Source organism: Bombus affinis, unplaced genomic scaffold (genome assembly GCF_024516045.1).
Source record: "Bombus affinis isolate iyBomAffi1 unplaced genomic scaffold, iyBomAffi1.2 ctg00000357.1, whole genome shotgun sequence".
In the NCBI taxonomy this organism is placed as follows: Eukaryota; Metazoa; Arthropoda; class Insecta; order Hymenoptera; family Apidae; genus Bombus; species Bombus affinis.
This window is the reverse complement of record NW_026109033.1, coordinates 94,597-121,243: the sequence shown is the minus strand read 5'-3', so window position 1 is coordinate 121,243 and position 26,647 is coordinate 94,597. Positions and strand designations below refer to the sequence as shown.

At 33.7% G+C, this 26,647-nt stretch overlaps 2 protein-coding genes and 3 long non-coding RNA genes across 7 annotated transcripts; 3 read left to right on the top strand and 2 right to left on the bottom strand.

The window, feature by feature from the left end:
• Positions 1-3,281: 3,281 nt before the first annotated feature.
• Positions 3,282-7,832, bottom strand: LOC126927947 (uncharacterized). Its single transcript, XR_007716084.1, has 2 exons — positions 5,640-7,832; positions 3,282-3,316 (listed from the first exon to the last, which is right to left on the bottom strand). It is a non-coding gene; the product is annotated as an uncharacterized LOC126927947 (long non-coding RNA).
• An 818-nt stretch (positions 7,833-8,650) lies between these two features.
• Positions 8,651-10,097, top strand: LOC126927953 (uncharacterized). Its single transcript, XR_007716089.1, has 2 exons — positions 8,651-9,840; positions 9,929-10,097. It is a non-coding gene; the product is annotated as an uncharacterized LOC126927953 (long non-coding RNA).
• A 3,841-nt stretch (positions 10,098-13,938) lies between these two features.
• LOC126927949 (uncharacterized) lies at positions 13,939-15,763 on the bottom strand. Its single transcript, XR_007716085.1, has 3 exons — positions 15,617-15,763; positions 14,886-15,066; positions 13,939-14,784 (listed from the first exon to the last, which is right to left on the bottom strand). It is a non-coding gene; the product is annotated as an uncharacterized LOC126927949 (long non-coding RNA).
• Positions 15,764-17,046: 1,283 nt separating this feature from the next.
• Positions 17,047-19,240, top strand: LOC126927940 (G-patch domain and KOW motifs-containing protein-like). Of its 3 annotated transcripts, XR_007716082.1 has the most exons (5): positions 17,048-17,362; positions 17,475-17,832; positions 17,912-18,015; positions 18,130-18,388; positions 18,662-19,240. XR_007716082.1 is itself a non-coding variant. In XM_050743913.1 (4 exons), exons 1-3 carry the CDS (start codon positions 17,223-17,225, stop codon positions 18,005-18,007), a joined length of 594 nt encoding a protein of 197 aa, XP_050599870.1. In that variant the 5' UTR covers positions 17,047-17,222; the 3' UTR covers positions 18,008-18,047; positions 18,132-18,716. The 3 variants fall into 3 exon arrangements, 2 of the variants coding, with proteins under 2 accessions (XP_050599870.1, XP_050599869.1); XM_050743913.1 differs by having other exon boundaries at positions 17,047-17,362; positions 17,912-18,047; positions 18,132-18,716; XM_050743912.1 differs by having other exon boundaries at positions 18,130-18,716.
• An 832-nt stretch (positions 19,241-20,072) lies between these two features.
• LOC126927946 (omega-amidase NIT2-like) lies at positions 20,073-22,540 on the top strand (the record flags this gene model as incomplete). Its single annotated transcript, XM_050743926.1, has 5 exons — positions 20,073-20,214; positions 20,786-20,970; positions 21,413-21,581; positions 21,861-22,094; positions 22,211-22,540. Coding segments are annotated over 5 exons (822 nt in total), but the record flags the coding sequence as incomplete, so codon positions are not given.
• Between the last annotated feature and the right edge of the window lie 4,107 nt (positions 22,541-26,647).

Sequence of the window (26,647 nt, the reverse complement as noted above, 5' to 3'; positions counted from 1 at the left end):
ACTGAGAAACGAAGAGACATATAGATGCAAATATACGCTACCTCGCGTGAAAAAACATCAGATACATTAACCAGAAGGAATATCCGATACATATAAAATTCATAGCGTAGTTATTTATACATACAGACGGAATATTTCTCTCTGTATGAAATATTCTTTCTTCTGAATTCTTATTATAAATGTATGTCCATTTCCTACCTTAAAATGTCTCTCCTTTGAAAAACTCCATTTAAATATAACGATTAACAAAATATTACCAATAAAACTATTAAAACGAGATGCTGAAAGAACCTTTTAATGAAGTACAAATGATTATTTCAACTTTAATTCTGTTAAATTTGAATTGAATCATTTATAAACCGAACAGGTGTATAAAATTTTATTGCGTAAAAATCGTGAAGCTGAAAATTAGGAACGAATAACGAATGAGTAACCTAGTTTCATTAAAAGGTACGTGTACGCCGATCCGCGTAACAACTTCGACACTCCAATTATTATAAAGCATGTATCCTTCAGAGATTTTTTGCGCGAACGCAAGATACCTTTTACACGTGCAACTGAATAAGTGGAACGTGATTTTCAATATTTCTTCTTGTAGAACTTGTAACAACGTAACTGTTTCACCAATATTTTCCCTGACACTTTTACAACGATGCGTAGAAATCTCCTTTTCTAATTAATAATTTCAGCATTTCTCTGAACAGTTTCGTTGCGATTAAAAAATATACAAAGCTTACGACGTGCTTGTTTAAAAATATTTATATGGAACAAGATTTCAAATTTGTCACATCAATCGCGATCTCAGCAGGTGTAAATTAATTCGTTCTAATGAACGAATAAATTGAACGGCTCGTGACAAAAATTATCCCTGTCCATGTTTGTCTTTCTAAAACTAATTCAAGGCGAGTTAAATGAATCGCTGTGTACCCTATTCGCGCAGCATGTGTTTTAACGACCAGCATAAAAGCGTTAACGGTGTACTTTAGTTTCTCATGGTTGTGTTAAGCTGGTTGCTCTTAGAATGAGCATATACTTACAAAAGGAGGTGAACAGAAGATAGCCCGGCACCATTTTGGCTCCGAATGGTAACAGAAGCAGAGGTTGCAAACCGATGGTCCCGGCACATACATCATTCCATGCGAGACAACTTCTCCTTCGAAATCAGTACAGTGTTTTCCTAAAGCCGCTGAAAACGATTACCAGCGTCAATATCTTTGCCACTCGACAATCGTACGCGCAGTTACGCTAACCGTTTTAACGCCACGCAGCGTGATCGCTCTATTCGCGTACCGTGGTAAATTGTGCCACGATGTATGGTCACGATCATTAATTCGCACCGCGCTCAAGCGTGCTCGTCGTGAGTCATATCAGAGTTTCCTCTCGTAATTACTTGTTTTTCAAATAATCATAAACCAAATAAAAAAAAAAACCAATATAAAAAATTACCTCTTGAATCGGAAAACCAAATCCTGCATTATAGAATGTTATCACGCAAACGAAACGCAGAGCATAAATATTTCGCAAACTTTTGAGTGTTTGTTGTAACGCTTCCAGTATAACCGATGAAATGAAGCGCGAGCACGTCGAACGGTATATTTCGATGAAAAAAACAGGATGAAAAAGGGCAACGCGATCGCGTCGATCGGTACTCCTCGCAAATAAATGAACGAAGCGCTATCGCGCTGCATAGCACAAACCGATACGGAGTCTTGAAACATCCGACACTAAAACGGTTAATAACATTACGAAAACGACCGTACCAGGAAATTTTTGTTCAACGGATCCGCATTGCGGCTATCACGATGCTTCTTCGTTGCATCGATGCTTCATCGATGAGATTAAAGCACCGTTGAAATAGGTTATTCGATTTCTTACATGGGGAAAAAGTTTTTATATCGTGTTTGCTGTTTTACTTCGCAAGTGTGCTTTACAGTATACGTTAGAACTCCAAGTCGAGCTATCCGAGTTAAAGTCTCTTGAAACTTAAAACGGCACTTAAAGGATATAGGTATAATAGAAGGTTCGTTTAAAATTCAAAAGTGTATATACGTACATAAACATTTGAATAAAAATAGCGGATAATCTCAAGTAAAAAAGTAGGTTCGTGCTAGTAAAATGGTTTTAAAATACTTGTCAAAAGTCGAACGACTTGACTAATTAAGAATGGATGTAAGAGATTGAAAGCAAAGGGCATCTAAGAGTATGAATTAAGTAACAAACTCACGGTGACAAAGAGGTTTTCACTCGCTCGAATTCAAATAAATCGGTTAATTTGAACGAAACTTTAGGTGCACGAGAAGCGACACGCGTCCTCAAGGACTACGAAGGTTCTACTCGAACGAATGAAAACTTTTCTCTGGCCCGGTGTGTATACACAAGACGTGCGAATTTAAAGTGCAGATTGTATTAATTGAAATAATTGGTTGGTTTGATCAAATTAATCGTTTTAAGCTGAAATGACGAAGGTCATCCAAGTAATTGATGTCCACTGTAATTATTTGTTAATCGCGCGTGGAATCGGAACGATTCGACCTCGTTCCAACGCGAATCGTTACTAAGGCAGAGACGGCAATTAATAATTGTCGCGTCATTTGTTCGATCGTGTTCACAAATTCAAATACGGCTGAGTGGCGGAAACCATTTATAACACGTCCCGTACCGCGTAGGTCGTATACATATCTCAGGATGAATTTTTCGTACTTTGCCGCATATATTCTCCATGTTAGACATACCATAAAATATTTCGTGCAATCGCGTATTCCTGTCTAATGTCAGGAATTCTCTTTCCATAGGTCTGCGTTTTCCATATTATCTATTTTGCTTATCAGTAAACATTCTTACAATTTGTGATTAATACTGTACGTACAGGAACGTTAAGTTTTTGACGTTGTAATATTTCACATGAAATAATAATGGCTGTATATCGACTAACCTATTAATTAATTAAATTCGTGTATATCAAGTTTCCTATCATTTAATACTTTCGTGTAACTACAGAGATTTGATACTATGAAATGAAATATAAAACTTGGTAAAAAAAACGCGCTTCGTTAGGAAATGAGGGTAATGATGCAAATATTTTTTGTAGCCGTTATATAGAATTTCGATGGTATAATTAATCAGTATCAACTTACCAGCCCCTAACGGGAAGAAAGTGACGAAAATAACCTGCAAGCAGATGAGCATTGCAAGTATTTCCGAGTACGAATTCTTCATGGTTGTAAAAAATCAAGAAATGTTGTCGCTGTAGAATAGGTGAAAATCAGGTGTTTCAATATCTGTTGTGCGGTCACTGGAGTGCGTAGACCAGAAATATCTGCGACAAAAATCAGAATACATTTGTTTTCACATGATTGGATCAATTTTGTGTAGGACTAAGCTGATTGAACCTAACACGGGATAATTGTCCAACTTACGACCTTAACAAGCCCGCTTGATTCCCTATAAGTGCTTGAAATTGATGCTTGTATTCTTTCCAGATTAACAAGCTTTGCCCCCCCCCCCTCCCTCTCTATTTCCTTAAATCGAGTTAGACTGCCACAACATATTATCTTTCTTCTTTTCTTTTCTTTTCTTTCGATCTTTTAAAATCTTTTAAAGCCTTAAATCGCTGGTTATTATAGTGTATACATTCAATTACTCTGTAAGTCGTAAGTACATGTTTTACGTTATTTTTCATTTTCCAGCTAAATTCCATAAAAACAAGAAATATACTTCCAACGTGTTTTCACATGTCTCTAGCAAAGATCTCAAAAACAAGTTGCGGCGCAATTTAAAACGACAAATAGCACCGTGTGTCTCGTTGTGGCAACGCACGCTTCGTCAGCTTTTTAAAAGCGCTCTCTGTCTGCTTTTTTCTCTCTTCACCGCCTATTCGTTTTTTCTTAACGAGTGAAACCGTTTTTACGAGGACGGGTGCACAGAAATGACGTACTGGCAATTCTGTTTCGTGATGACACAAGCAGCCCGGTTTCAGTGAATTAAACCTGGCCCCAAGCTTCCAATTATCTCTCCCTTCCTTTCCTTTATTTTTCCCTTCTATATCGAGTTTGAGGTTTTCTAAATTTCCATTACAATCAACTATGGCTTTTCTCTATTTTATATATTAGCCGATGATTCATGGCAAAAGCGTCGGCTGTAAAAATATTTGGAGTTGCAACAGCAACAAGTGTGTTTTCTCAAACAGAAAATATTGGAAGCGTACTCGTTGGCAAAACAGTTCACGGATAGTTCGTCCTCTGCTTGTTATTTGTTTCAATACCGTTAGCAAATAAATTCATGGAACATAGTGGTATCGCATAAATTGAAAATAAAAGCTTTGCGTATACTTGGGAGTTGAACTTTGGCTATTATACGTATGTTATATATATATATATATAGAAGATTGCTTAGAATTTGGAGCTTAATAACATATCTCAAAATCATTGACATTAAAAAAGGTGAACCTTACTTACCAAATTTCCTTCCGTCAAATGATACATAAAAATTGAAAAAAATAATATACATAGTTTTGACTTTCTTCCCCATTATAATTTGAATCACTCGATTTATTCGACTAAAGGTAATCAAGCAATAACCTCACTTTACACGTATTCTCATCACGTGAAATAGATCACATCGGGGATTTTCAAAAGTCGATGGAATATTAATAGCGATTAATTATTTATGGATGTATTCTGCTCGGTTAAAGCAATCACCTAGTGAATTATCGAGTTCCAGGAATATGAGCGGTAAACAGGATTGCAGCTATAAATGACTCTCTAATGTGTATATTAGAGATGAATTTGATCATTTATCCTCATAATATGAAATACGCTTTTAAGTGGAAATCATAATTAACAATTTCTGGCAGCGAAAAGTAAATAAATCGATACGTTTAAATCAATATTAGAATTTCTTCATATTTTTATCAAATATTTTTATCAAATATTTTAACATTGTAGAAGTGTCGTTGTAGAGAAATATTAGGTTGTTCCAAAAGTTTCTTTCGTTTTATTAAGAAATGATAGATGTACGATATCTTTTGCTTTATATTATTTTATTGAATTATGTGCGATCCACCTTTCTCCAATTTAATAAAAAATAACATAAAACAAAAAATGTTGTGTATCTATCATTTCTTTACAAAACGAAAGAAAATTTTACGACAATCTAATAGAAATTTAGCTTTAACACGATATAAAAATGGATCGTTATGCCCCTAGGAGATAAGAACAATATGATTAATATTAATAATGAATAGGTTAACGTAACGTAAAGCAGCTTTTGCAGAAGGCTATTACCTGAAAATGTTTACTAAATAATGATAACATGAATTTTCTTAAGTACCCCATTTGATACTTAATCTACTTTGTAAATACTGTACGTCCTAACTTTGAAAGAATGCAATTTTAGCCAGAATGTTTCAAATTACCTAGCCGTATTGTTTCCTTGTAATATAATTTATTCTTTTATAATTCTTTTATAATTCTTTCCACTTTATTGACTTCTAAACGTTAATGTAATATAATTTTTATAATATAATTTTAATCGAAGTTATTTTAAATTTTTAATATCTCATCCCTACTAGAACAATATTAACAAATGCGCAGAGCTCAAGTCGAATAACAGCGGCCCAGATAAATGATCATCAAACTTACTTTTGTTATGGTCGATGTCAGTGATTTTAAACCAGCCAACGTCCATGGCAATCAATATTATTTAGCCGGTCTTAACGCAATGTAAAAAGCAAAAAGAAAAAAAAAAGAGGAAGGAAGGAACAGGGAAGCAAAGAGATAAAACGAATTTTTCATTTTCTCGAAACTAGATCGAGTTTCAAGCTGCTCGTAAAAGAGTCTGTAGCCAATCCGACTAAATTCGACGAACCGCGCTTTAAAATTCCCAGAGAACTGTGATAACCATCGAAATCTGTACAATTTGTCGATTCATCGCTTGATTAAAAAATGGAACAAAATGAGGCTGATCAGCCGGCCTTTGAACTTCTAATGATCCCTATCGTTATACCCTAGGTTGAATGCTACGATATAAGCCGAGACAGCTATAAGTAGGGTTCACGCCATCTATTATTCACGCGTTACACATTCGCCAGACAGACGCGTCTAACGGTTGACATTGTTTTCTACCCTCAGTTCCAACGCAATTACGTTGCTACGTGCAATCAAGTCTCGAGTGAAGCTAATGATAAGTTGTTGTTCGATCCTACACAATTACTAAAATTATTCAAATTAAACTAATTTAGTCTAAAAGAAACAAGTAATTTCGTTATATATTTCCTTTCATAATAAGCCATGGTTGGAATATAGTAGCTGACGAAAATATTCGTATATTCGTAGAAACATTTTAGGGCTGTATTATGCATAACGGCACTATAGAATTAATACTGTAACAGAATTCTACTATCATGGTTATGCTGGTAATATTCGAAACAAATCTGAAAATCTATGTAGATGTTGTAAGATATTCAGTACGAGTACTGTGCATTACTGGTATGTACATAATCACGACGAGATAAGGAAGGTACTGTTCTCTATTGCTCATCGCTACCCGTTGCTAGTAGCAACGTACTATGCATATATATCTCGTAAAGATTTTAAATGTAGCCAACGAGACCATTTTTAATATTTGACTATCGTGACCCATTACAGTTTCATCACTTTCAATTAATTGAACAGGACCCGCACCTTAAGACTAAAATACACAATATAAGTATGCGACAGAAAATCTTTTAAAATTTACGGACGACTATTTATGGTATTCAAAGGCAGCAAAGATAATAATAGCGGAATATTAGCTGCGGATTTTCCTCGAATCGTAGCATACAATATGGAATCTGATTATTAAAAATTACAGTGGAAATTTCCATAAGATATTCGTGCTTGTGGCATTTTGGAAATAAATTCTTAACCCAAATGGACAACCTCGATATTCGAGAAATTTTGTGAAGCTGACGTCAATGGCGATATGTACTGTTGTTGTGCTATCATTTCATAGTAAGCTGTATTGATTATTGCACTTCTATTCACGGAATTGATTTATTCCACACAAAAGTTGACAACAATAATCGAAAAAAGAAAAATATATTACCGCCTTTCACATCAGCATACACAAGCACATAGGATTTCACACGAATATACACACTTGTAAATTCGACGAAACGATCAAATTTAATTACTTTTCGATTTTTCGGGCATCAAGTACTACATCAAACGTTACACATCAAACGTTAAAATACGGCGAGCATACAAAATGTACAAACCACTCTAAATTAATTAACTTTGAACGTTATTGATTAATTTAAAAAAACCACTGTTGCGTTGAGTTTTACATTTTAAAAAGTTGTTATCCGTTTTTGCTTTGTTTAAAACTAAAAACAGGACTACGTTCATTGTAAGTCGTAAATATCCCTTTTATTTATTTAAACAAACAGATATTTAAACAAACAATTTATAAATATATAATTTATTTACGTATATTTGTAATATCTGTTTTATAAATTTGTACAACCATTTATCCATTTATCTATTTTATTTGCATATAATTTTTATAGACTTTTTTTCTTTTTTTTTTTTTTTTAAAGAACGAAAAATTGTGATTCTATTTTAAGACATGTCAGGCTGAAGCGATACGCGATATATATTTCTATTCGGATTTCACCGTCGTCGTAACCGATGCGATTGGAAACGTTTCACAATAGACGTCTTACAAGCGCTTGCAATGTCCGTCATGTGTAAGGCTCTACCACTGAATCGCGGCTGCCATTTAGTGATTAAGGTCGATCACTTAGAGACGTTAATCCGCCATAATGGCGAGCAATACATCGAAGCCATTATTGAAAGCATAGTTACGCTTTAATTTCATCGATCTTATTCACAAATAGAAGTGTACAAATTATAGGATTTCCAAATATTTAGTTTAGTTAAAAGGAGATATGAAAATGGCAGGTATATTCAAAGGATAAAACAGAACCGTACCGAATTGTAAAGTTTCAAATCATTATAACTATTTAAATTTGAAAAATCCTACTATATTTATACAATATATTTTTATTAAGAATGGAAGAAATTTCGAAAAATCCGCCAACACTTTTTACTGTCGTCTTGAAGCACACCATATGTTAAGCTTCTTCGTCAAATTCGTACAAATTTTATCGCCGATGTAACGAACGTTTCGAACATGTAGCACGCACGCGTCAACGCCTACATTTGGATTTTAAATATATGTTTTATGCATTAAATGTATTTGTACTTTCTTGCGCAATTTCTTTTAATTTGTTACGATATGGAGGGTTTAATTACGTTTAAGATATCTATCTGAATCCTTTAAATTCAAAGTTCTTTAAAAAATTACGTTACGTAAAATAATCGTTTTTCCACTTTATTGTATCATAAAATAGTTACTTAAATTCATATTACTTAAAGAATCTTAATCTTAAATCTACAGAAAGAATAAAAAAGAATAAAATCCTATATGTTAAATTTTACGTGGTTGATGGAATACATAGCGATGACGAGAACTAACTACAGACAACAAGAAACTATTAGCGAAGGCAACTGGTGACTATGAATGTCGTCTCTATAATACGTGGCGACTAAGGAGAACAACTACCAACTACGGATAACAAGTAACAACCAACTGTGTCGTTTCTAAGAGGCAACTAACTTGCAATTATCCTCCTTTGATGGTTTCTGTAGCGTGATATACGTCTTGAACGTAGTTAAAGAATATGGTCGCTGCTGAATGGCGATTTGACAGCAAGGCGATCCCGCCAGTTCAAAGCTTGACATTGCAAGCTACCGAAAACCATTAATCTTGTTATCGAATATCTAGCTTTCAGAAGAACCCTTGTGATATGATATGACGTCATGACATTTTTATGACGAAGATGAACAAACACCGACCTCTAACGAAACAAATTTTTATTAAGTGCCGTATGTGGGTTGCAGGCCGGCCAACCAAGGAAATTTATCGAATGTATAAAGTAAAATATATACGAATATATTCGATATATCATAAAATGCCCGCGTTATATCGTCTAACAGCATAAAGAAAGCTGAATTTAAGGAATTAAAAAATTGAAATACCAATTATAAGAGAGTTAATTAAATTCAAACCTATCGATAAATAAAGACCTATATTTCCTGGAAATTGATATCTTTCGAATTCTAAATTCTCCTTAGAAAGTATCATAGAGAAAATATGAAACTTGAAAAGTACATCACGCTGATGCCTCGATAAACCGTCGTGTCGATAAATCCATGTGTCCGAGCGATGAATTTTCCCCAAACAACAAAAAACTGAAGGGAAATCTTCTTTGAAGGACGTGACAAGGTAGGAGAAGCGGGAACAATGATCACGCGATAAACTGATGGTGTACGTATAGAACGAGTGTTGCGAGAGAATTATCGAGAAACAAAAAAAGAAAAAATAATCGTTGGCCGGCGCGACTATACGCTGTCGACGGGCAAACAGCGACTGAGACTAACTGAAACGAACTCTGTCACAGTATGAGCACGGGCTGCGTTCGCGGGTCGATCGAACACGTTCTGCGCCTCTCCTCGGCACCGGCGTCAAAGCCACCCCCGATGGCTGCAACGCACTGGTGCGCTTGCAACATTAACCACTGGTCCTTCCTTTTTCGTGTGATATTATACCAGCATCTGCGATGCCATTTCAAAGACCGCAATCAAAGCATTAAATGCCAGATTAAAGCGACGCGATAATATTACCCCAATATTCGTCCGTAAATGTTACCGTATAGATGTTTAATTAAGCATTATTATGCTTCGAATAATTTACTATCACATGTTCCACAAGAAAACACATGTTTCACTTTTCCCCGTAGTATGATTGTAATTTATATCAAATATTTATAATTTATAATTTAAAATATTTATAATTCACTGAAAGTATCTTCCTGTCACGATTATAGGCGTAAAATGTCAAATTAAAAGTACCAAATTAAAAACATATGGTATCCCGAAACCAAACGTACGACATGGCGAATCACGATGATACGATAAAAATTGATCTATGTCTTGATTTATTCAAACAGAACGAACTTACTCGAACTTTTCCAGAATAAACGATTTATTCGATAATATCCGTCACCAGCTTCTCTTCCTTCAACGGTAACAACTGACACCGAAAGCTCGAGAGACCCGAACGGTGAGACGTACCCAGAAGCAATGCAGTTACCTGGGCAAAGAGTCCCAAAGACCAAGGACGTAGGAAATTTCGAGAAACGGAAATGGAAACTGGAGTGGCGCGTCAATCAGCACTGACGGAAACTAATAAAAATGAAAAAAACCAAACTAATTCGTTTCACAAATTATTAAAACGATATTATTCAAAATTTCACTTGATTTTCTCACTATTTGTCGCACGCGTCAATATTTGTCGAAATATTTGTCAATATTAAAAAGTTAATAAAAAAAATATCCTCTTTCTTCATACCTGTCTTTCTCCCGGGCGGCGAAGGAATACTAGAATGTTCGAGAACAACGGATACTTTTTGATTTTATCTCAATATCAATTTCAATCTTTTTAAACGAAATATAATCTGAACGATGAAACGTTTGATCATATAATGTTCTTCGTTCGATGCTAAAGGAAATTGAGAAGAAACATCGAAAATTCGTTAATAAAACGAATTTCTTTGTTTCTGTGAGATAATAAACTTGATATACGTATTGATTTTTAAAATCAATATAGCTAACCAATGGGCACACTTTTAACAAGGGCGATGGAACATACCAAAAATCTTTCAAGGTGGTCTTGGCAACGGAAGAGTCGAAAATATGACAATTATAAATGAAAAATTCTAATATTTTACAGCTGGCAACGATAAAGAACTCCAGATATTCTGCTAATTAATTTACAACAAATTCGCGTATATGATCGATAGCTGACGTCACGTCATTGTGTCGCACAGCCCTTGTAAAACGATAAGAATTTCCTGGAAAAATTTGTAGCCACGAAATGAAAAAGATGATAAAACTTCTAACAAGAGTACTGAGACGAGCAACTTTGTACTTACCCCTTCGGAGTAGGGAACGTGATTAAACGTCCGCGAGTTCGAAACTTTTGTAAGTCACTGCACGGCCGCTGCTTATGGTGGAAATGTAATAGATATAAGTACAGAGCGCGTGAGCGAACTAAAAACGCGATATAGGGATAAAGAGAGAGACCGTTCCGTCCTTCTCTAATGCCCGCGTACTTGTACCAGAAATATGTAACAACGGTAAACGAGCGCCGTCAGTGTCCACTAGTGTGCATGCCTGATTAAACAAGGACAGAAAATGCTTATATACAGCCTTCTCTTTCTATTTCCATGTCGCATCCATCTTACTATACAGTAGACAGGACTCGACTATTCCATCATTATATTCGCACCCTGCTTATGTGTGCGAACGAATCGTTCGTCTCCTGTTTGATGCTCAGTTTTCAACGGAGTTGAAGGGAAACTTTATAAGAGAAAGGAAGTGACGGATTGTCTCAAAGTGATAAACGAAAATTCTCGTAACTATCGAAAAACGATAGTCAATACAAGGATATCATTATCACATATAAAACTATCACAATGAACGGTGAATCATCGCTGCAAGGTACCACAAATAAGACATCTCATAATTTGCGAAAACAGGTAAGGAATATTCTAGATTTTAGACTTTGGAACTTCCATGACAGTCATGAGTGTGTTTTGTCATTGATTTGCCATATTGCGTTTTTCACAATTGTTGTTCATTTTTTGTGATATTTTACACTCGCACATAGTATCTATGATTTTTTCTTTCGATAATTCTTATAATTATTGTCAATAATTAATTATTTATAACCATTTACGCTGTATTATATATCATTAAGATTTATCTTTGCACGTATCAAGATAGTAGATAACAAAATTATGTGTAACAAATTTATTAAACTCGCAATGTAACAGCAAATTGCATGAAAATCTTTATATTATTAATAATTATTGTTAATAATAAAAAAAAATAAATGTCTCATTAGGAGGAGAGTCGTACTTCGGAACGTAATCGGAACATATTGTACCTTATATGTGATTATTTGGAACGCAATGGGTGAGTATATTGCAATTTAGATATCTTCTTAGTTCCAATTTTTTCGAATAATATCGGTGACCAATCGAAATAGAAATTAGTGCGGAAATAGGGGAAGAAACCAAAGTTTGAAAATCGACATCGGTAACTCAGTAGTTATAGTTGAATAACTCAATCGATAACGTAGATTAACTAGTTATAAATGAAAATATATTTAAATTCAAACTTTAAAAATTAGAAATTAGAAAGCAGAAGGCAAAAAATTATCGCCGAGGATTTATATAATAATAAATAGACAGTACATTCCTTTTGTCTGTCTTACCTAGAAATAAAACAGTTGTCCCAATTGATGATTATCGTATAGTGTGTACTCATAGCATAAAATTTGTTCAATGAATTAAAAATTATATTTTTTAGATATGTAGACGTTAGCGATGTATTAATCCGGGAAGCTCGTCTACCTCGGAAATATCGAGTCTGCGACAACGTCGATTTGGAAATTATTCTTACAGAATATGAAAATTATTACAAGATGAAATTCCAAAATTATCCTATATTGTGCAAGGAAATAACTGAAGAGGAAATAAAGACGAGGGAAATGACAAATGCGAACAAAGTGTAAGAATTTAAATTATTTAACACTATTCAACTTTCTCAACGTATTCAACGTATCGATTACAATATCATTCAATCTTCAAAGAAGTAGTAAAACGTGTCAAATCTGTTAGCAAACAAAGGAGAAGTGAGTCTGTATCTGGGTCTGTGAAAGGGAGGAATGCACAACAGAAGATGAGGGGTGATGCTACGGATGATATTAATCTGGCAATGACATTGACATCAATTTTCGACAATGAAAGCGATGAATCTTCATCAGAAGAGGAGTTATTTAACATCTTAATGGAACAATCCACGCAATCAAAGATATCAAAATAGGCTCAGAAGCTTTATATAGACAATCCGGGATTGTGGAAGATTGCTGAAGACATTTTATCCGTAAGTTATTTTCGATTAATATACGTATTGTAAAGCTTTTTAAAAATAAAATACCTATCCTTGGATAAACAATCCACTGTATATCAATATCCAACAAATGTATTGTTGTATATATCCACTGTATATCCAACAAATACCTTGGATAAACAATCCACTGTATATCAATGACGCAGGGATTTCAGTAAAGCTTTAAATAATGAATTACATAACACTTTTGGAAATTAATACGGAGATTATGCGCCATTTCATCTTTGTATTGTCGCAGGAAATCATACTGAAAAAATTAAATGTATATTGGGACAACATCGTAGGCCTAGAGGAATGTAAATCTGCCATTACGGAGGCCATTGTGTACCCCCTTAAGTACCCTATCTTTTTTAATGGCCCATTTTCTCCCTGGAAAGGTATTCTGCTAATGAAAATTCTAATGTAGTTCTTTTGGCTGCAACTAATTGCCCTTGGTATGTATATCACGCTATTTCAATGTTTTCTAAGTAGAAAATATCTTAATATCATAATTATTCATTATCTTAATCTTAATTATTGTGTTGTTCAGAATATTCCTTCGTTATTATTAATATAACAGAACAATAATATTTATTGTAAATATATTATTAGGGACATTGATGCAGCTGTACGCAGACGCCTCGGAGAGAAGATATATATGTATATCTTGCCATATATATATATATGCCATAAGAACATATTTTAAAAAAATATAAATGGTTATCATATAAAAATATAAAAATATAAAAATATAAAAGTATAAAAATATGAAAGTATAAAAATATAAAAGTATAAAAATATAAAAGTATAAAAATATAAAAGTATAAAAATATAAAAATATAAAAGTATAAAAATATAAAAATGTAAAAATATAAAAATATAAATGGTTATAAATTATTAATATAATTATCGTTCGAAAAATTGTTCGCGTGCGTGCATGTATGTGTGCGCACGCGCTATAAACAAGTTTGAAATATATAGTTCTACATATATACGTGGTATACATATTCCCTATATAATATAATATAATATATATAATATATATAATATAATATAATATATAATATGTGTAATCTGAGTGGTAATATATACATGTATTACATATGTGTTAGTGTATCTTATCGGTAATCTGTCTTTTATTTCCTCTTATCTTATTAACGCATGTATGGACTCAGAACACATATATGCGTTTTTTGCAAGTATTCCGCACGGCCTAACGACAGATATACGCGTTTGTCGATTTTTCCGACCAAGTAGAAGTAATACTATTACATTTATGATACATTTATGATACAGATACTGATACATTTATGTGAGGACAGTCGCATCTAGTTATCGAGAAATTCTAAATGTTTATTGTAAATTTCAATGTTTAAAATAAATAATCGATACTAAAAAATAACGCTCTTGAATTATTTAATCTCGTGCAAAAGAATTACTATAACTTATTACGCTTTGCGCTTTCAATAGTCAATCAACAGAGTTCAGTCTAACGAAGAAGTTCTCTCCTACGCTAACGAACTGTCCTGTTTTTGCGTCCAGGCATTCAGGACATAAATTAAAATATCGCACATAAGCACAGCGTAGCAGCGGCTTAAATTTAAGTTACAATAATAATCTTAAAAAAAAAAAAAAAAAAAAAATGTAATGATGCATGGCTATGTCGTACCGTCGCGTATCGGTACTTTTGCCTGTACCACTCTACAATCAGCATTCAGCGTTTATTCTGGAAAAAAATCATGTAAAAAGAAATATGTAAAAAACCTGGAATTAATAAACAAAGATTTAAAAAAATGAACAATTAAACAAGGGATTGAGATGACCAACCCCGGTCACGCTGCGAACTTCGAACGCGGAAGAGTCGAGCCGTGGCCATGATGGGTGATTCCAGGAATCGGTCGCGTACGGCAGGATCTGCCATGCTTTACCGATCCCAGCCGCGCCGATTTCCGTCAACAGGCACAGCAACGGAGATATTTGGAACAGAAGCAGCCGCATATTCGTCTATCTGAAATTAAAGAGATGATTTCATGTAGAAGATACAAATTCGTTCCCTGATATTGAAATGCCGAATCACGAGGAAAATGAGACATGCAAATGACAAAGTCGATGATCAATAGGAAGATGACATAAACAATTGTAGATTGCAAGGAAAATTTTGAAAAATGATACGTGTTCTAATAATAGAATATAAATGATAAAAAGGAGAATATAATTGCCATTCTTCTATGTATTTTACGATACGTATACGATAACGATACGTATCCACCGTCAAAATTTTGATTTAATTGAAATTAAAGGCACACACTGTAACTCAGGGCACAACTGTCCTTATTTTCGCAACTAATTACCATTTGTCCCATTTCATTAAAACTTTTTAACAGCCGGTAAATAAATTGATGGAATTTCCTCGGTTCAATTTATGAGTGATGAAAATCAAAATTGCTTAAAAGTACCATTCCTCGATATCTCCAAAAATATGTCATTTATAACCGTATAATAATCTATAAGCAGAGAAATGTCAATGAAAATTTAAGACGAAAAAGAGGTAAATTTACCTGAATTCCAGAGCGCGGCCGGCTTTCAACTGTCGTCGACTGCTCAGAGTTACCACGCTTACTACGGTTCGTGAACTACGGCTTCCCGGTTTACCCCCGCTTCGTATCTGCAAACCGTGCGCTGGTGTCGCCGCTAAAGCACGCTCTCCCCTCTACTCGCGGACTTAACTACCGTTCTCAATTGATCGCTGTTTTTACCTGTAGTTCTTGTTCCGAAAGATAGGTAAATGGCTTCCTCTACGATCTACGAACCAACACAATCAAAGATGATCGTTTAACGTAGCTTATAGGAACAGGCAGACTACGGGCACATTTACGCTCCGATCGTGTGTAGAACGCTAAAAGATAGAAATCTGAAAACTGTAGAACAAACGAGCGATAGTATCGCTAAAAAGACAAGTTAAGAGTACATAAATATGTAGTAAGAGGAAAGAACAGATCTTCAACTGACAAACAAGTAATTGTGTCTATCATCATTTCGTCAATGCGGTTAAGGATAGTTATATACATTTATACATTACATTCTAAGAGTTACAGTTGCATGAAACAAAGGAGAAAGTGATGGGAGCAACTTATCTGCTCATTTATCCTCTGCACGTTCGGAGATGCGCATTAACATTATCATAATCGCTCAGTTGAATTATGCTTGTATTAGTATGTTTTATCTTCTTCGTTAATACGTAAGAAGTACTTCGATATCGAAATAATCTGTGAAATCTAAGTTATATATAAATATTTATTTATTTCATTCATAGTTTATTTAATTCAACATATGTATATTTTCATGAAAACAAAATTTTACGTCAAATTTTAACGAGCAATAGCTTTCGTTTTACATCACTACACGATAATTTGCAGGATGCAAAAAGAAAAATAGAGAGTCTGATCTGAAAATAGAATGATCTTGAATAAATTGTAAAGGACATAATAGCGCTGTCATGCGCTATGGTGCATAAACTAGGGTAGAATGAAAAGCGTAGTAGAATGTAGATGGTTAACAAATAAAAATTAATCTAGGTGTTATTAAAGAAATTTGTTTCACCTTCTAAAATTTTTGATGATTGGTTTACTTTGAATATTTTGCATATTTTTGCATATCACGAACATTTTGTACATTTCTATACATTCAAATTTTCTATGAATATAAAATGATCCGCACTACTATCTACTTCATAGTATACTCTATACGTTTAAAATGCTCCATTAGAAGCTTAAATCTATCAAAATACAGCTCCTAGGGAAATGTGAATTTTCACATGAACACATAATATCGATTTTCTGATTGAAACGTATAGGCAGGTATATACTAACATAAGCCACCTTCGGCATTTGGCCGTATGGTGCAGCACTAGCTCTGTAACATAGAAAACCATAGGCGTCAGTTCTTCGTATTTCCTCTCTGATATATGTTTACTTTAATGTCACTTATTCAGGCGCTTGATATATTGTCGGAATGAAATTTTAGTAATGTGCAAGTAATTGTGAATAGATTAATAAAGTATAATAAGATATTAGATTCATGTACATAGTTTCAAGTGACATCGATCTTTATGTCTAGTATATACATGTGTATTGATCTATAAGTCAGTGTTGAAATAACAAATAAATGGCAAAAGAAGGAAAGAAAATTTCCTTCGGTTTTTTGAAATCTATTAAGAAACCTGTGTTAAAAAATGCTATTCCACAAGAAAAAAAGAAAGTCGATTACATTGAATGCCTTGATGAAAAAGGTATTAAAGTAATAGGGTGAGTTCAAAAAGTAAAATTTATAATCAAGAAACATGTAACCTCAACCTAACCTATAAAAATCACCAATAGCGGAATATATATATATTTGAAAACAATTTTTTTATTTCAGTGAGGAAGAAAAAAAAGATGAACCTCTAATTATTCCGTTACTAGGTTCAAAAACCTGGCATGATAGAATTGTTAATAAAATAGATGCAGACATTTTCCTTCCGAAGGCAGATAAGGAAAAGGTAGGAGACGCTAGTGTTAACGAGGCAAAATCAAAGCTATCTAATGGAAAAACATCGCCAATAATATCAATAAAGAAAGAGCCAGTTGAAGATAGTGAAAATAAAGTTGTTACTTTAGAAGAGCAAGCGACGAAAGAAATCATTGAGGAACTTAAGTCAAAGAATAAATATGAAATTAAAACAAATGATTTAACTTTACCTTTAGTAGAAGATGAATCATTAAGAGGCAAAGAACAGGTACGTTATCAGCATATTGATGTGCAATGCACAGATGTATTACATTTGCATATTATAAATATCGTTTTGTATTTTTCAGTCTACGTTAGAAGATTATGAAAAAATTCCTATTGATGCTTTTGGTGTAGCTATGTTACGGGGAATGGGATGGCAACCAGGAAAGGGAATTGGTTGAAATGAAAAGTATGAATTTTACTCTGGATTAAATTAATTATATGTGTTTAATACATCACTTATTGGAAAGTAAACAGAGAACATCATTTTTTATTTCACAATCGTTTATTCTAACTATTACAGATTAGTAGCAGCTGTCATACCAGAATTACGACCAAAAGGTATGGGTCTTGGAGCAGACAAAGTGGCGTTGCAGAAGAAAAATACAGATTCCAAAAAAGAAGAGGAAGAGGTTAAAATCGAGAAAGGAACATTTGTGAAAATTATAGCTGGAAAACAAATTAATAATTATGGTCAAATAGAAGGATTCGATGATGATGCAGGAAGGCTCATAATAAAACTAGCTCTTGGTGGAAATATAATATCTGTAAATGAATTTATGGTACAGCCAGTGACTAAATCAGAATATTTATATAAGAACTCAAAAGTTCAAAGTTAATATGAAGTGTTAGTTTTTCATTAAGGGACTTTTAAGAAAATAAATTTGAATTGACATATACATATAAATACATAATCAGACGCGTAGAAAAACTAATTCAAGAGTACCTGTAAGTGTGTTGTTGCATGCAATTTTTTAAAGGTCCCTTCTATTTTTATATAAAATATGATAAATGTAGAGGTTTTAGCTTTCAGTATCTTATGGGGTTAATTTCAGATACAAAAAAGTATGAGGAATATAAGGACAAGGAATCCAAGGGAATCAAGCAAAAGATGGATAGAAGAAGATCAATGTCCCCTGACCCCGAAGACAGTGAAGATGGTGACAAAAGTAGTAATAAAAGAAAGAAAATCGGAAGTACGATGCATAATAAGAACAAGTATGATAAAGTGGGGGATAAAAAATCAGATAGGCGAAAAAGGCGCTCCGAATCTAATGATGACAGCGATAGTGATTCTGAAAAGAAGAGACGGAGAGAAAGAAGTAACTCTAATAGTAATGATTCTTATAAATTAAAAAGATTGAAGAAGTCAAAGAAACATAAGAAGCACGATTGCTCATCTGAAAGATCAAGTAAAAAACATAAAAAGAAAGACAAAGAAAGAGAAAAAGTTAGAGATAAGAAACCCAGAGATTATGCAGACAGAATGAAACACGAAAGACGAGAAAGATCAAGATCTCGATCATTTAGTAGGCAGTAATATTTTCCAGGAACGTATTCGGTCATTTTACTTTCAAGATAAATTGTACAATTTTATTTATACAGATTTTATAATAAAGTGTATTTTTACAAAAGTATTGTAGTATCGGAAAAAGGATAGGATTAGGATGATTTAGATTTGTAAAATTCTCCTAATACTATTTATTAAGATAAATAAAAATAACAGAGATTAAATGGACAGAGAACGATAAATGTTCAACTTGAACTAAAACACAAAAGTCTTATTCCGTTCAAATCACTCTCGCAACTCTATAACTAACAACTCGATCTCTCTACAACGCTAGCAACTCTACAACTCTCGTCTTCGGCATCTGCACTCGCACGCTCTCGCTTCTCAACCCATACTGCACGCCTTTTGCATTCGTTCTCGCTGGCGTCTCAACTAACTCTACCCTTAGCGTCTCTTTCTCTTTTCTCGTCCCATCGAACACGTGTCCCGAAACCCCGTGGCCAGGGTCACGCAGACTCTTTCCACAAAACTGTCCACTTGAAAGGACCGACGACACATTGATGTACTCGACGGCGCCACGGCTCTCGCCACTTTGTATACGGTTCGGCCGATATCTTGGGCCTTTTGCCCACGATACTACAGTATATTTCTTTTCTTACCCTTAACTGAAAATTACATTTAATTATAATATGTAATAATGTTTACAATTACATCAAAGTTAATGTCCTAAACTTTATCAATAATTATAAAAAATCCCCGCGTATTGCTTACGTAATGTTGATATCGAGTAGTACCATACATGACCTCAAAGAACATTATGATACTTACGAACATCGCTAAACAAGTAGTGCGAACGATGTCGAGTAAGTATTCACTATGTATAAAGTATTTATAGATAAAAAGTATGGGAAATATATAACCGAGTGTATTTAACTTTTCCAACATTTTAGCATTTCGCTTGGCACTTGGTACAACTTCAAGTAAATGAAGTAAAAAGCAAAAATGTAGAGCGGGCAGTTTCCTACATTTCCAGCGCGAAAGAGCATAATGCTGATATTATCGCTCTTCCTGAATGCTTTAATTCACCATATGGAATACGTAATAATTTGTTTCTTTTTCTAATAATTTATTATATGTATAACAACTATATAGAAAAAAGTAAAAGTAGACAAATTACCTTATCGTTTATACTTCCATAAAGATTGTGAATTGACTCGAGAATATAGAATTTCCCCAGTTTTATGATTATCGTGATTTTTGTATAAATATATTTTTTAAGATACTAATAATTAGGTACTTATAAACTAGTATTATCAATTATTTTGTATTTATAATTCCACCTATAGTAGTTAAAAATTAAAGTTAGTTAAAATCTAACTTTATGTTTGAAAAAGTACTAGCAAAGTCGTTAAGTAACAAGTCACTGGTACTAACCCAAATAGCATGATTGTAATTGAACATTTCTAAATATTCATTTTTCATCTTGAACCTGTAGAAACAATTTATTATATGTACTATTATCTAAGTAATTATATATTTAAGTAAATCGAAATATAAAATTTAGTTATTTTAATAATTTAAAAAATAAAAAATTGACAAACATTTCAACCTAATTTATGGTTGGAACAAAGGACAGTTATTTTTCATTAATTGAAATATTGCAATGCAGAATACTTTCCAAAATACGCCGAGAGTATTCCTGATGGTGAAACGAGCGTTGCTTTATCGAAGGCAGCTAAGGAAAACAGCATTTATGTAGTTGGTGGTACGATACCTGAAATAGAGGGCGATAAATTGTACAATACCTGTACTATTTGGGGTCCCGATGGAACTTTGATAGCAAAACACCGGAAGGTAAATAATATACGTCCATGTGGCTTTGAAATTGAAAATATTGGGGTGGAGAAAGTGACTCTATCTAGGAATAATTTAGGAATATACATATGTACATACGTGTACTATAACCAATTCTATAATTTACAAAATATGTTATAGGTTTATAAAATACTTTTTGATACGAGAAACATACATTTTTGTCGTAATATAATATATAAGTTTTTGTACAATATATTTGTCGTGTAATATAAATTTTTCACATAGGAAAAAACTTATTTTTTCTTAAAAAATATTCCTTCTCAAATATTATTAAATGATAAAACTTTTTAATAAAAGAAAGTGATAAAAACGCTGTCAGTTATTAAATAAAAAACAATTAAAGTTTAAAAGTTCGTAACATTGATGTTAAATTACAAAAGTTACAGCAATAGAGTTAGCAACTATATTTTTATGTTATTAGGTACATCTATTCGACATCGACATTCCCAACAAGATTACTTTCCGAGAGAGTGATTCACTCAGTCCTGGTAATTCCCTAACAATGTTTGATGTGAAGGGCTGGAAAATAGGTATTGGCATTTGCTATGATATCAGATTCGAGGAAATGGCACGCATTTATCGGAACAAAGGTACAGTAGCTTAATCGAACAATACTTAACTAGCAGGAAAGTAACTATCTTTCTTAAATATATTCTATATAAAATATAATCAATATAATCTGTAACTCTGTATAAAAAGGAGCTTAATTAAAAAAACCAGTATATTCGCTGAAAATGAAATAAATAAAAGAATTAGAAGCACGACAAGAGGACTGTTCTCGCATATTCATAAATTATGGAATGTGGACTGTGCACCTACAAAGTTAACTAAAATTCAGTGGTCTCATATTTCCCGTTTCTCTGTGTTAGGTTGCCAAATGCTGATATATCCGGCGGCATTCAATATGACCACTGGACCACTGCACTGGTCATTACTTCAGCGTTCCAGAGCGAATGACAATCAATTATACGTCGCCTGTATATCACCGGCTCGTGTTCCTTCAGCAAGTTATGTCGCATGGGGACATACACAGTTGACAAATCCCTGGGGGAAAATCCTTTATGATTTGGAAACTCAGGAAAATATCGTGGTCACCGATATCGGTAATTTCCAGCTTAACATTAAACGTTGGTTTATCGATTTTGCCGGCTCCCTCTGTATTTGCTGAATTTATTAGCAAGCATTACTTATTACTTCGTATGTTTTTCTTTTCTCTCAGATTTGAAAGTTGTTGAGGAAGTAAGGGCTCAGATACCTACATTTTCTCAAAGACGTACGGATTTGTACGACACTGTCTATAAGAAGGAGTAACTCTACACTGAAACAGAAAATGTTTTCTTATAATATTTCTACTACAATACCGTTTTTTTTTTTATGAATTATTACTAATTACTTATCATTTAATGATACTAAATGAATAACTCAATTAAGAAAACCAAAATGTGATAAATAATAATCTGTATATCTTGTGTATCAATATGTAATTGGATATTGTAATAATATTGGAATGTCTTTGATCAGGGATATGATAAAGAACACGCGAAGACTACATTCTTTTGAACATCTTTAATATCCATCATTTATAACATTAAACATCTTTTTAAATATTTAGATAGATTAATACGTAACTCTTTATATATATAAACATTAATTTGAAGTTACAAGCTTAGAGAAATCGGTCGATTAATATTTATAGATCGGCTGTCTTGATGAAAGGCTTAATGAAAGCAAAAACAGAACAATGTCGCAAATATAATTTATAGTTTAACTTCTTTCTTGTATCTGTTTGCCTTTCACGATGTTTTACCAATTACAATAAGTAATTTCGACTTCTTTGCGCTCCGTTTTAACGCATTCGAGACCGAAAGAAATTCATATCAATCAGTAGGCATAATATATATAACTGTACATAATACATTATAGCATAACATAGTATATAATTTTATATTTTAAAAACATGAGGTACAAAATTTAAGATTGTCATCGATTTAAAATTAAAATATGAAAAGGATATTCCAGAGAGAGAAAAGCACAGTATCATTCTAACAAAACATTCAGATCGTACTGACACCCAGGAATCGTATTTCAATAAAATCTCGGTCTCGAATGAATTAACATGAACGATTAACATGAAACACACTTGCGGCTTAAACACCTTCGATATAGAGGAAATTCAAACTTTACAAATAAAAGCAGCCTGTTCCTCTTTCCACAACAGACTCTCATACCATATCCGCTCTTATCCAGGCTTTTACTTGAAATCTCTGTCTATTTACAATTTAAATTTACCCGGACCACTCGTTGAATCGGCAGCCCTTTATAAATATATAATGGACCCAGAACATATACCTGTGCCCCTAGCTGGTATCAGCTCTAGTAACGTTCATACCGGAACTTTCATACGACGCCAATTTGTCACGCGTGAACATCGATTCTTTCAGGGGTCACGGCTTTATGGGATTATATCCTTTAAAGTAATTAAAGTGATACTAATGATAGAGAATTTTTTACAAATATTTAATATGTCCATAAAATAGGAAGTTTCGTGCTCTCTTATTTTATATTAATTATAAATTAATAAGTTTTACATTTGTTATCTATAGATTTAATAAATTATTAAAATTCCATGAAGACATATTCTGGAACACATTAGAAGATTTTGCTGTAATTTACAACGGATGAACAGGCAGTACGAACAGGCAGTAAACGAACAAATAGAAATTCAGGCTATTGTGGTAGTATAGCTCACGTGGGATTTTAAGCTCGAATTGGACTTAAACGTTACGATCGTCGTGAATAATTACGTGATATATAGCCTGTACGACGAGCAGAGAATCTTAAATTATTAACGGCAATTCCTTTGTGCAAAGTGCAATTTTATTAACGGCCTGTAACGAATAAACGGCTCGTTTTGAATAAAGTTTACTGTATTTTCGAGCTATCGCGGGGAGACGCAATCGCGAGGAAACACGTCAACGGGAGTCGTAAATTCCCGTTACGATTCTAATGATCGACGCCGCGAGTAGATCGATCCCCTGATTTCCGTTAAGATAATAGGGGTGGTTGAATTAATATAACTCCGTGATTGGTAGGGTTATGATTATATTTTTCTCCAACAGCTTCGTTTAATCACACACAATAGTAACGTCGTTGAGTCTGAAGATTGCCTGGATCTTGCTCAGATTCAGACTGCCAATCTGAGAGAGGAAGGCTCGTGGATCGTAGTAGATGTGGCGATTGATCAGATCCAACCTTGACTGAATCGAATCAACAGGATCAACCGAAAGACTGAATGAAGAGACGTCGACTGCTTGACTCCGACTGGTTGACTTGGGTGGCTTGCACTGACGACTGACTCGAACGACTGACTGATTCGTACTACTCGAACGACTAACTCGTACTACTACGAACGACTAACTCGAACGACTACGAACGACTGACTCGAACGACTGACTGATTCGGACGTCTACCTGTGTCAATGACGATGGAGGTTTTTAACGAAGTAAGCTGATTCGTTGTTCGTACTTTCCGTTATGAATGTGAGGACACAGATCCCCGTTACCATTAGCTAAGACGTTAACGGTTGAAGTTGGGATATGGAAGTATCCTAACGGCATGACTCGTGGGAAAACCCAGATGTTTCTAATCTCTAAATGCCTGATTTTCCCTGTCATATAATTAACAATTTTTCCCGTCATAACTACCAGCTTACTCCGTAATATTTAAGAACGTTCAATAAACCTAAGGACCTTTTAAGTACCCGCTATAAACCGAAAATGCTTGCAGGATTCAAGGTTTCTGCAAGCTAATGAGAATCGGTTTATGGTGGGCCTTAGTTTTATTGAGGGTTCTCTAATGACGTTTGGGTCTGGACGGTCAGACATTAAAGTACGTCGCGCGGACCTTTTCACGCGACGTAACATTTACATTTAGAAAGTAAAGACAGAAACACATTTTAAGAAACTAAGATATCGAGTTCTACTTGTAAACATCAAGTGCTCTTCGTTTGAGAAGATTACGAGTCTCTTCTTCGATAACGACATTAATTAAGAAGTTTCGATACCGTTTATGACATTAAGATCTCATTAGTAAAGTTATATCATTAAAATCTTACTGTTCCTAGAGAATATATATAGTTAAAACTTCCAGAGGATCAACAGAGGATCAGGTAAAGAAATTGTTGATAAAAGCATCGTTAGTGACAACTGACTGTAATCGATATCTGCTGGGTGAAGTTGTGTGTTCTGAGAATCTGTGTTAATGCAAGGATTCTGTTACAAATCATCAACTAAAGAGCCACCGGGCACGTCCGACCGATCGATCGATACCACGAACCTTGAATGAATTAACGCTCAAGGTGGAACGGATTTAATAGATCGAGTGTTAGTGTAATTTGACACTTTGTTTACACTTACTTTATGCAAACAAAGTTTGATGGTCTGAACTCGATGGTTATAATAGGATCTTATTGAAACTCCAGTATTTCACCCGCACGGTACGACACTTTGTTGATGATTGTCCTTGTATGTTGTTGATACTCCCCATCAGCCGTTAAATTTTGTTCGTCTATCGTACTTTTCTAGCCAAAGGTTTTCCCTGATGTTTTTCCCTACTGTCTAAGTCATCAGGTTTGCAGCTCGGGGAGGACAGATAATTCGGAATTTACCAAAGGAAGGAGAGGTACCGTCCGAGCCATAAAGGGACGGTCACTCAAAATGCCGAATAGATTCATTTAAATAATTATGAGAAACAAGTAAGTTTTGTAACCACAAGTTTTCAAATGTTATAATTTGAATCTGTTCTTATAATTTTAAAAAGACCTTACAGCCAGGATCTCTAAAAAATTCGATGAAAATTCTCATGAGACATCAATTGAAACAATTAAACGCAACAGAGAATGGGTATAATCATATAATTCCTCCCCATTTCAAAATTCATTCATATACATCGATTTTTGTTTTCATATTTGTTTCATGTGTGAAGAATACGTATTTATTGGCATCAAAATATTTTCTGTTTCAATTCCTGGTCATTTTAGATCGAAACTTCCAAATATCGTTGATTAAAAATTTTTTAATTTTTAAAATGAAAGCCACTAATTATAGGACAAAAAGTTGTTTCAATTATTTGAACATTCTGCTTCATTCCTACAATAACATATTTTATTTTAAATGAAAACAAGAAACAATACTATTGTGTATAAGTTTAATGGAGTGACAAAGGTGATTTGTAGCTAACACTGTAGCTAACATAGTTTCTGCAATATACCCTTTAATCGAGTAGAAACAAGGGGATTTTAGAAATTTCTATTAACCGACAGTATTGTCAACAACAAGTTTTAACAATGACTGAAGGTTGCAGAATTAAATATAAAATGATTTATCAATAGCATATGCAGTGTTACATTTGTAAATAAGCAGTTTATCTTTTAAGAATAACAAAGACACAAGAAAATAAAGATAATATTCAAACTATATTGCAAACTAACGAATAATGTAAAGAATTTATTTTTGTTATCTATATCACAGATTTTAGGTAAAATATTAATTTACTTATTACTAGGAGATTGAATTTGAAATATAATTATAATTTATAATTATAATGGACACCTTTAAACTAGCAGATATTTGGTAGCAGTTCTCTAGCCTTTGTACAA

Excerpts from the sequence above, each read along its gene's own strand:
- LOC126927940 (XM_050743913.1), top strand. The coding sequence starts at position 17,223 with ATGGCAAAAGAAGGAAAGAAAATTTCCTTCGGTTTTTTGAAATCTATT. Across the intron at positions 17,363-17,474 it reads AAAGGTATTAAAGTAATAGG|TGAGGAAGAAAAAAAAGATG; the intron begins GTGAGTTCAAAA and ends TTTTTATTTCAG. Across the intron at positions 17,833-17,911 it reads CATTAAGAGGCAAAGAACAG|TCTACGTTAGAAGATTATGA; the intron begins GTACGTTATCAG and ends TGTATTTTTCAG.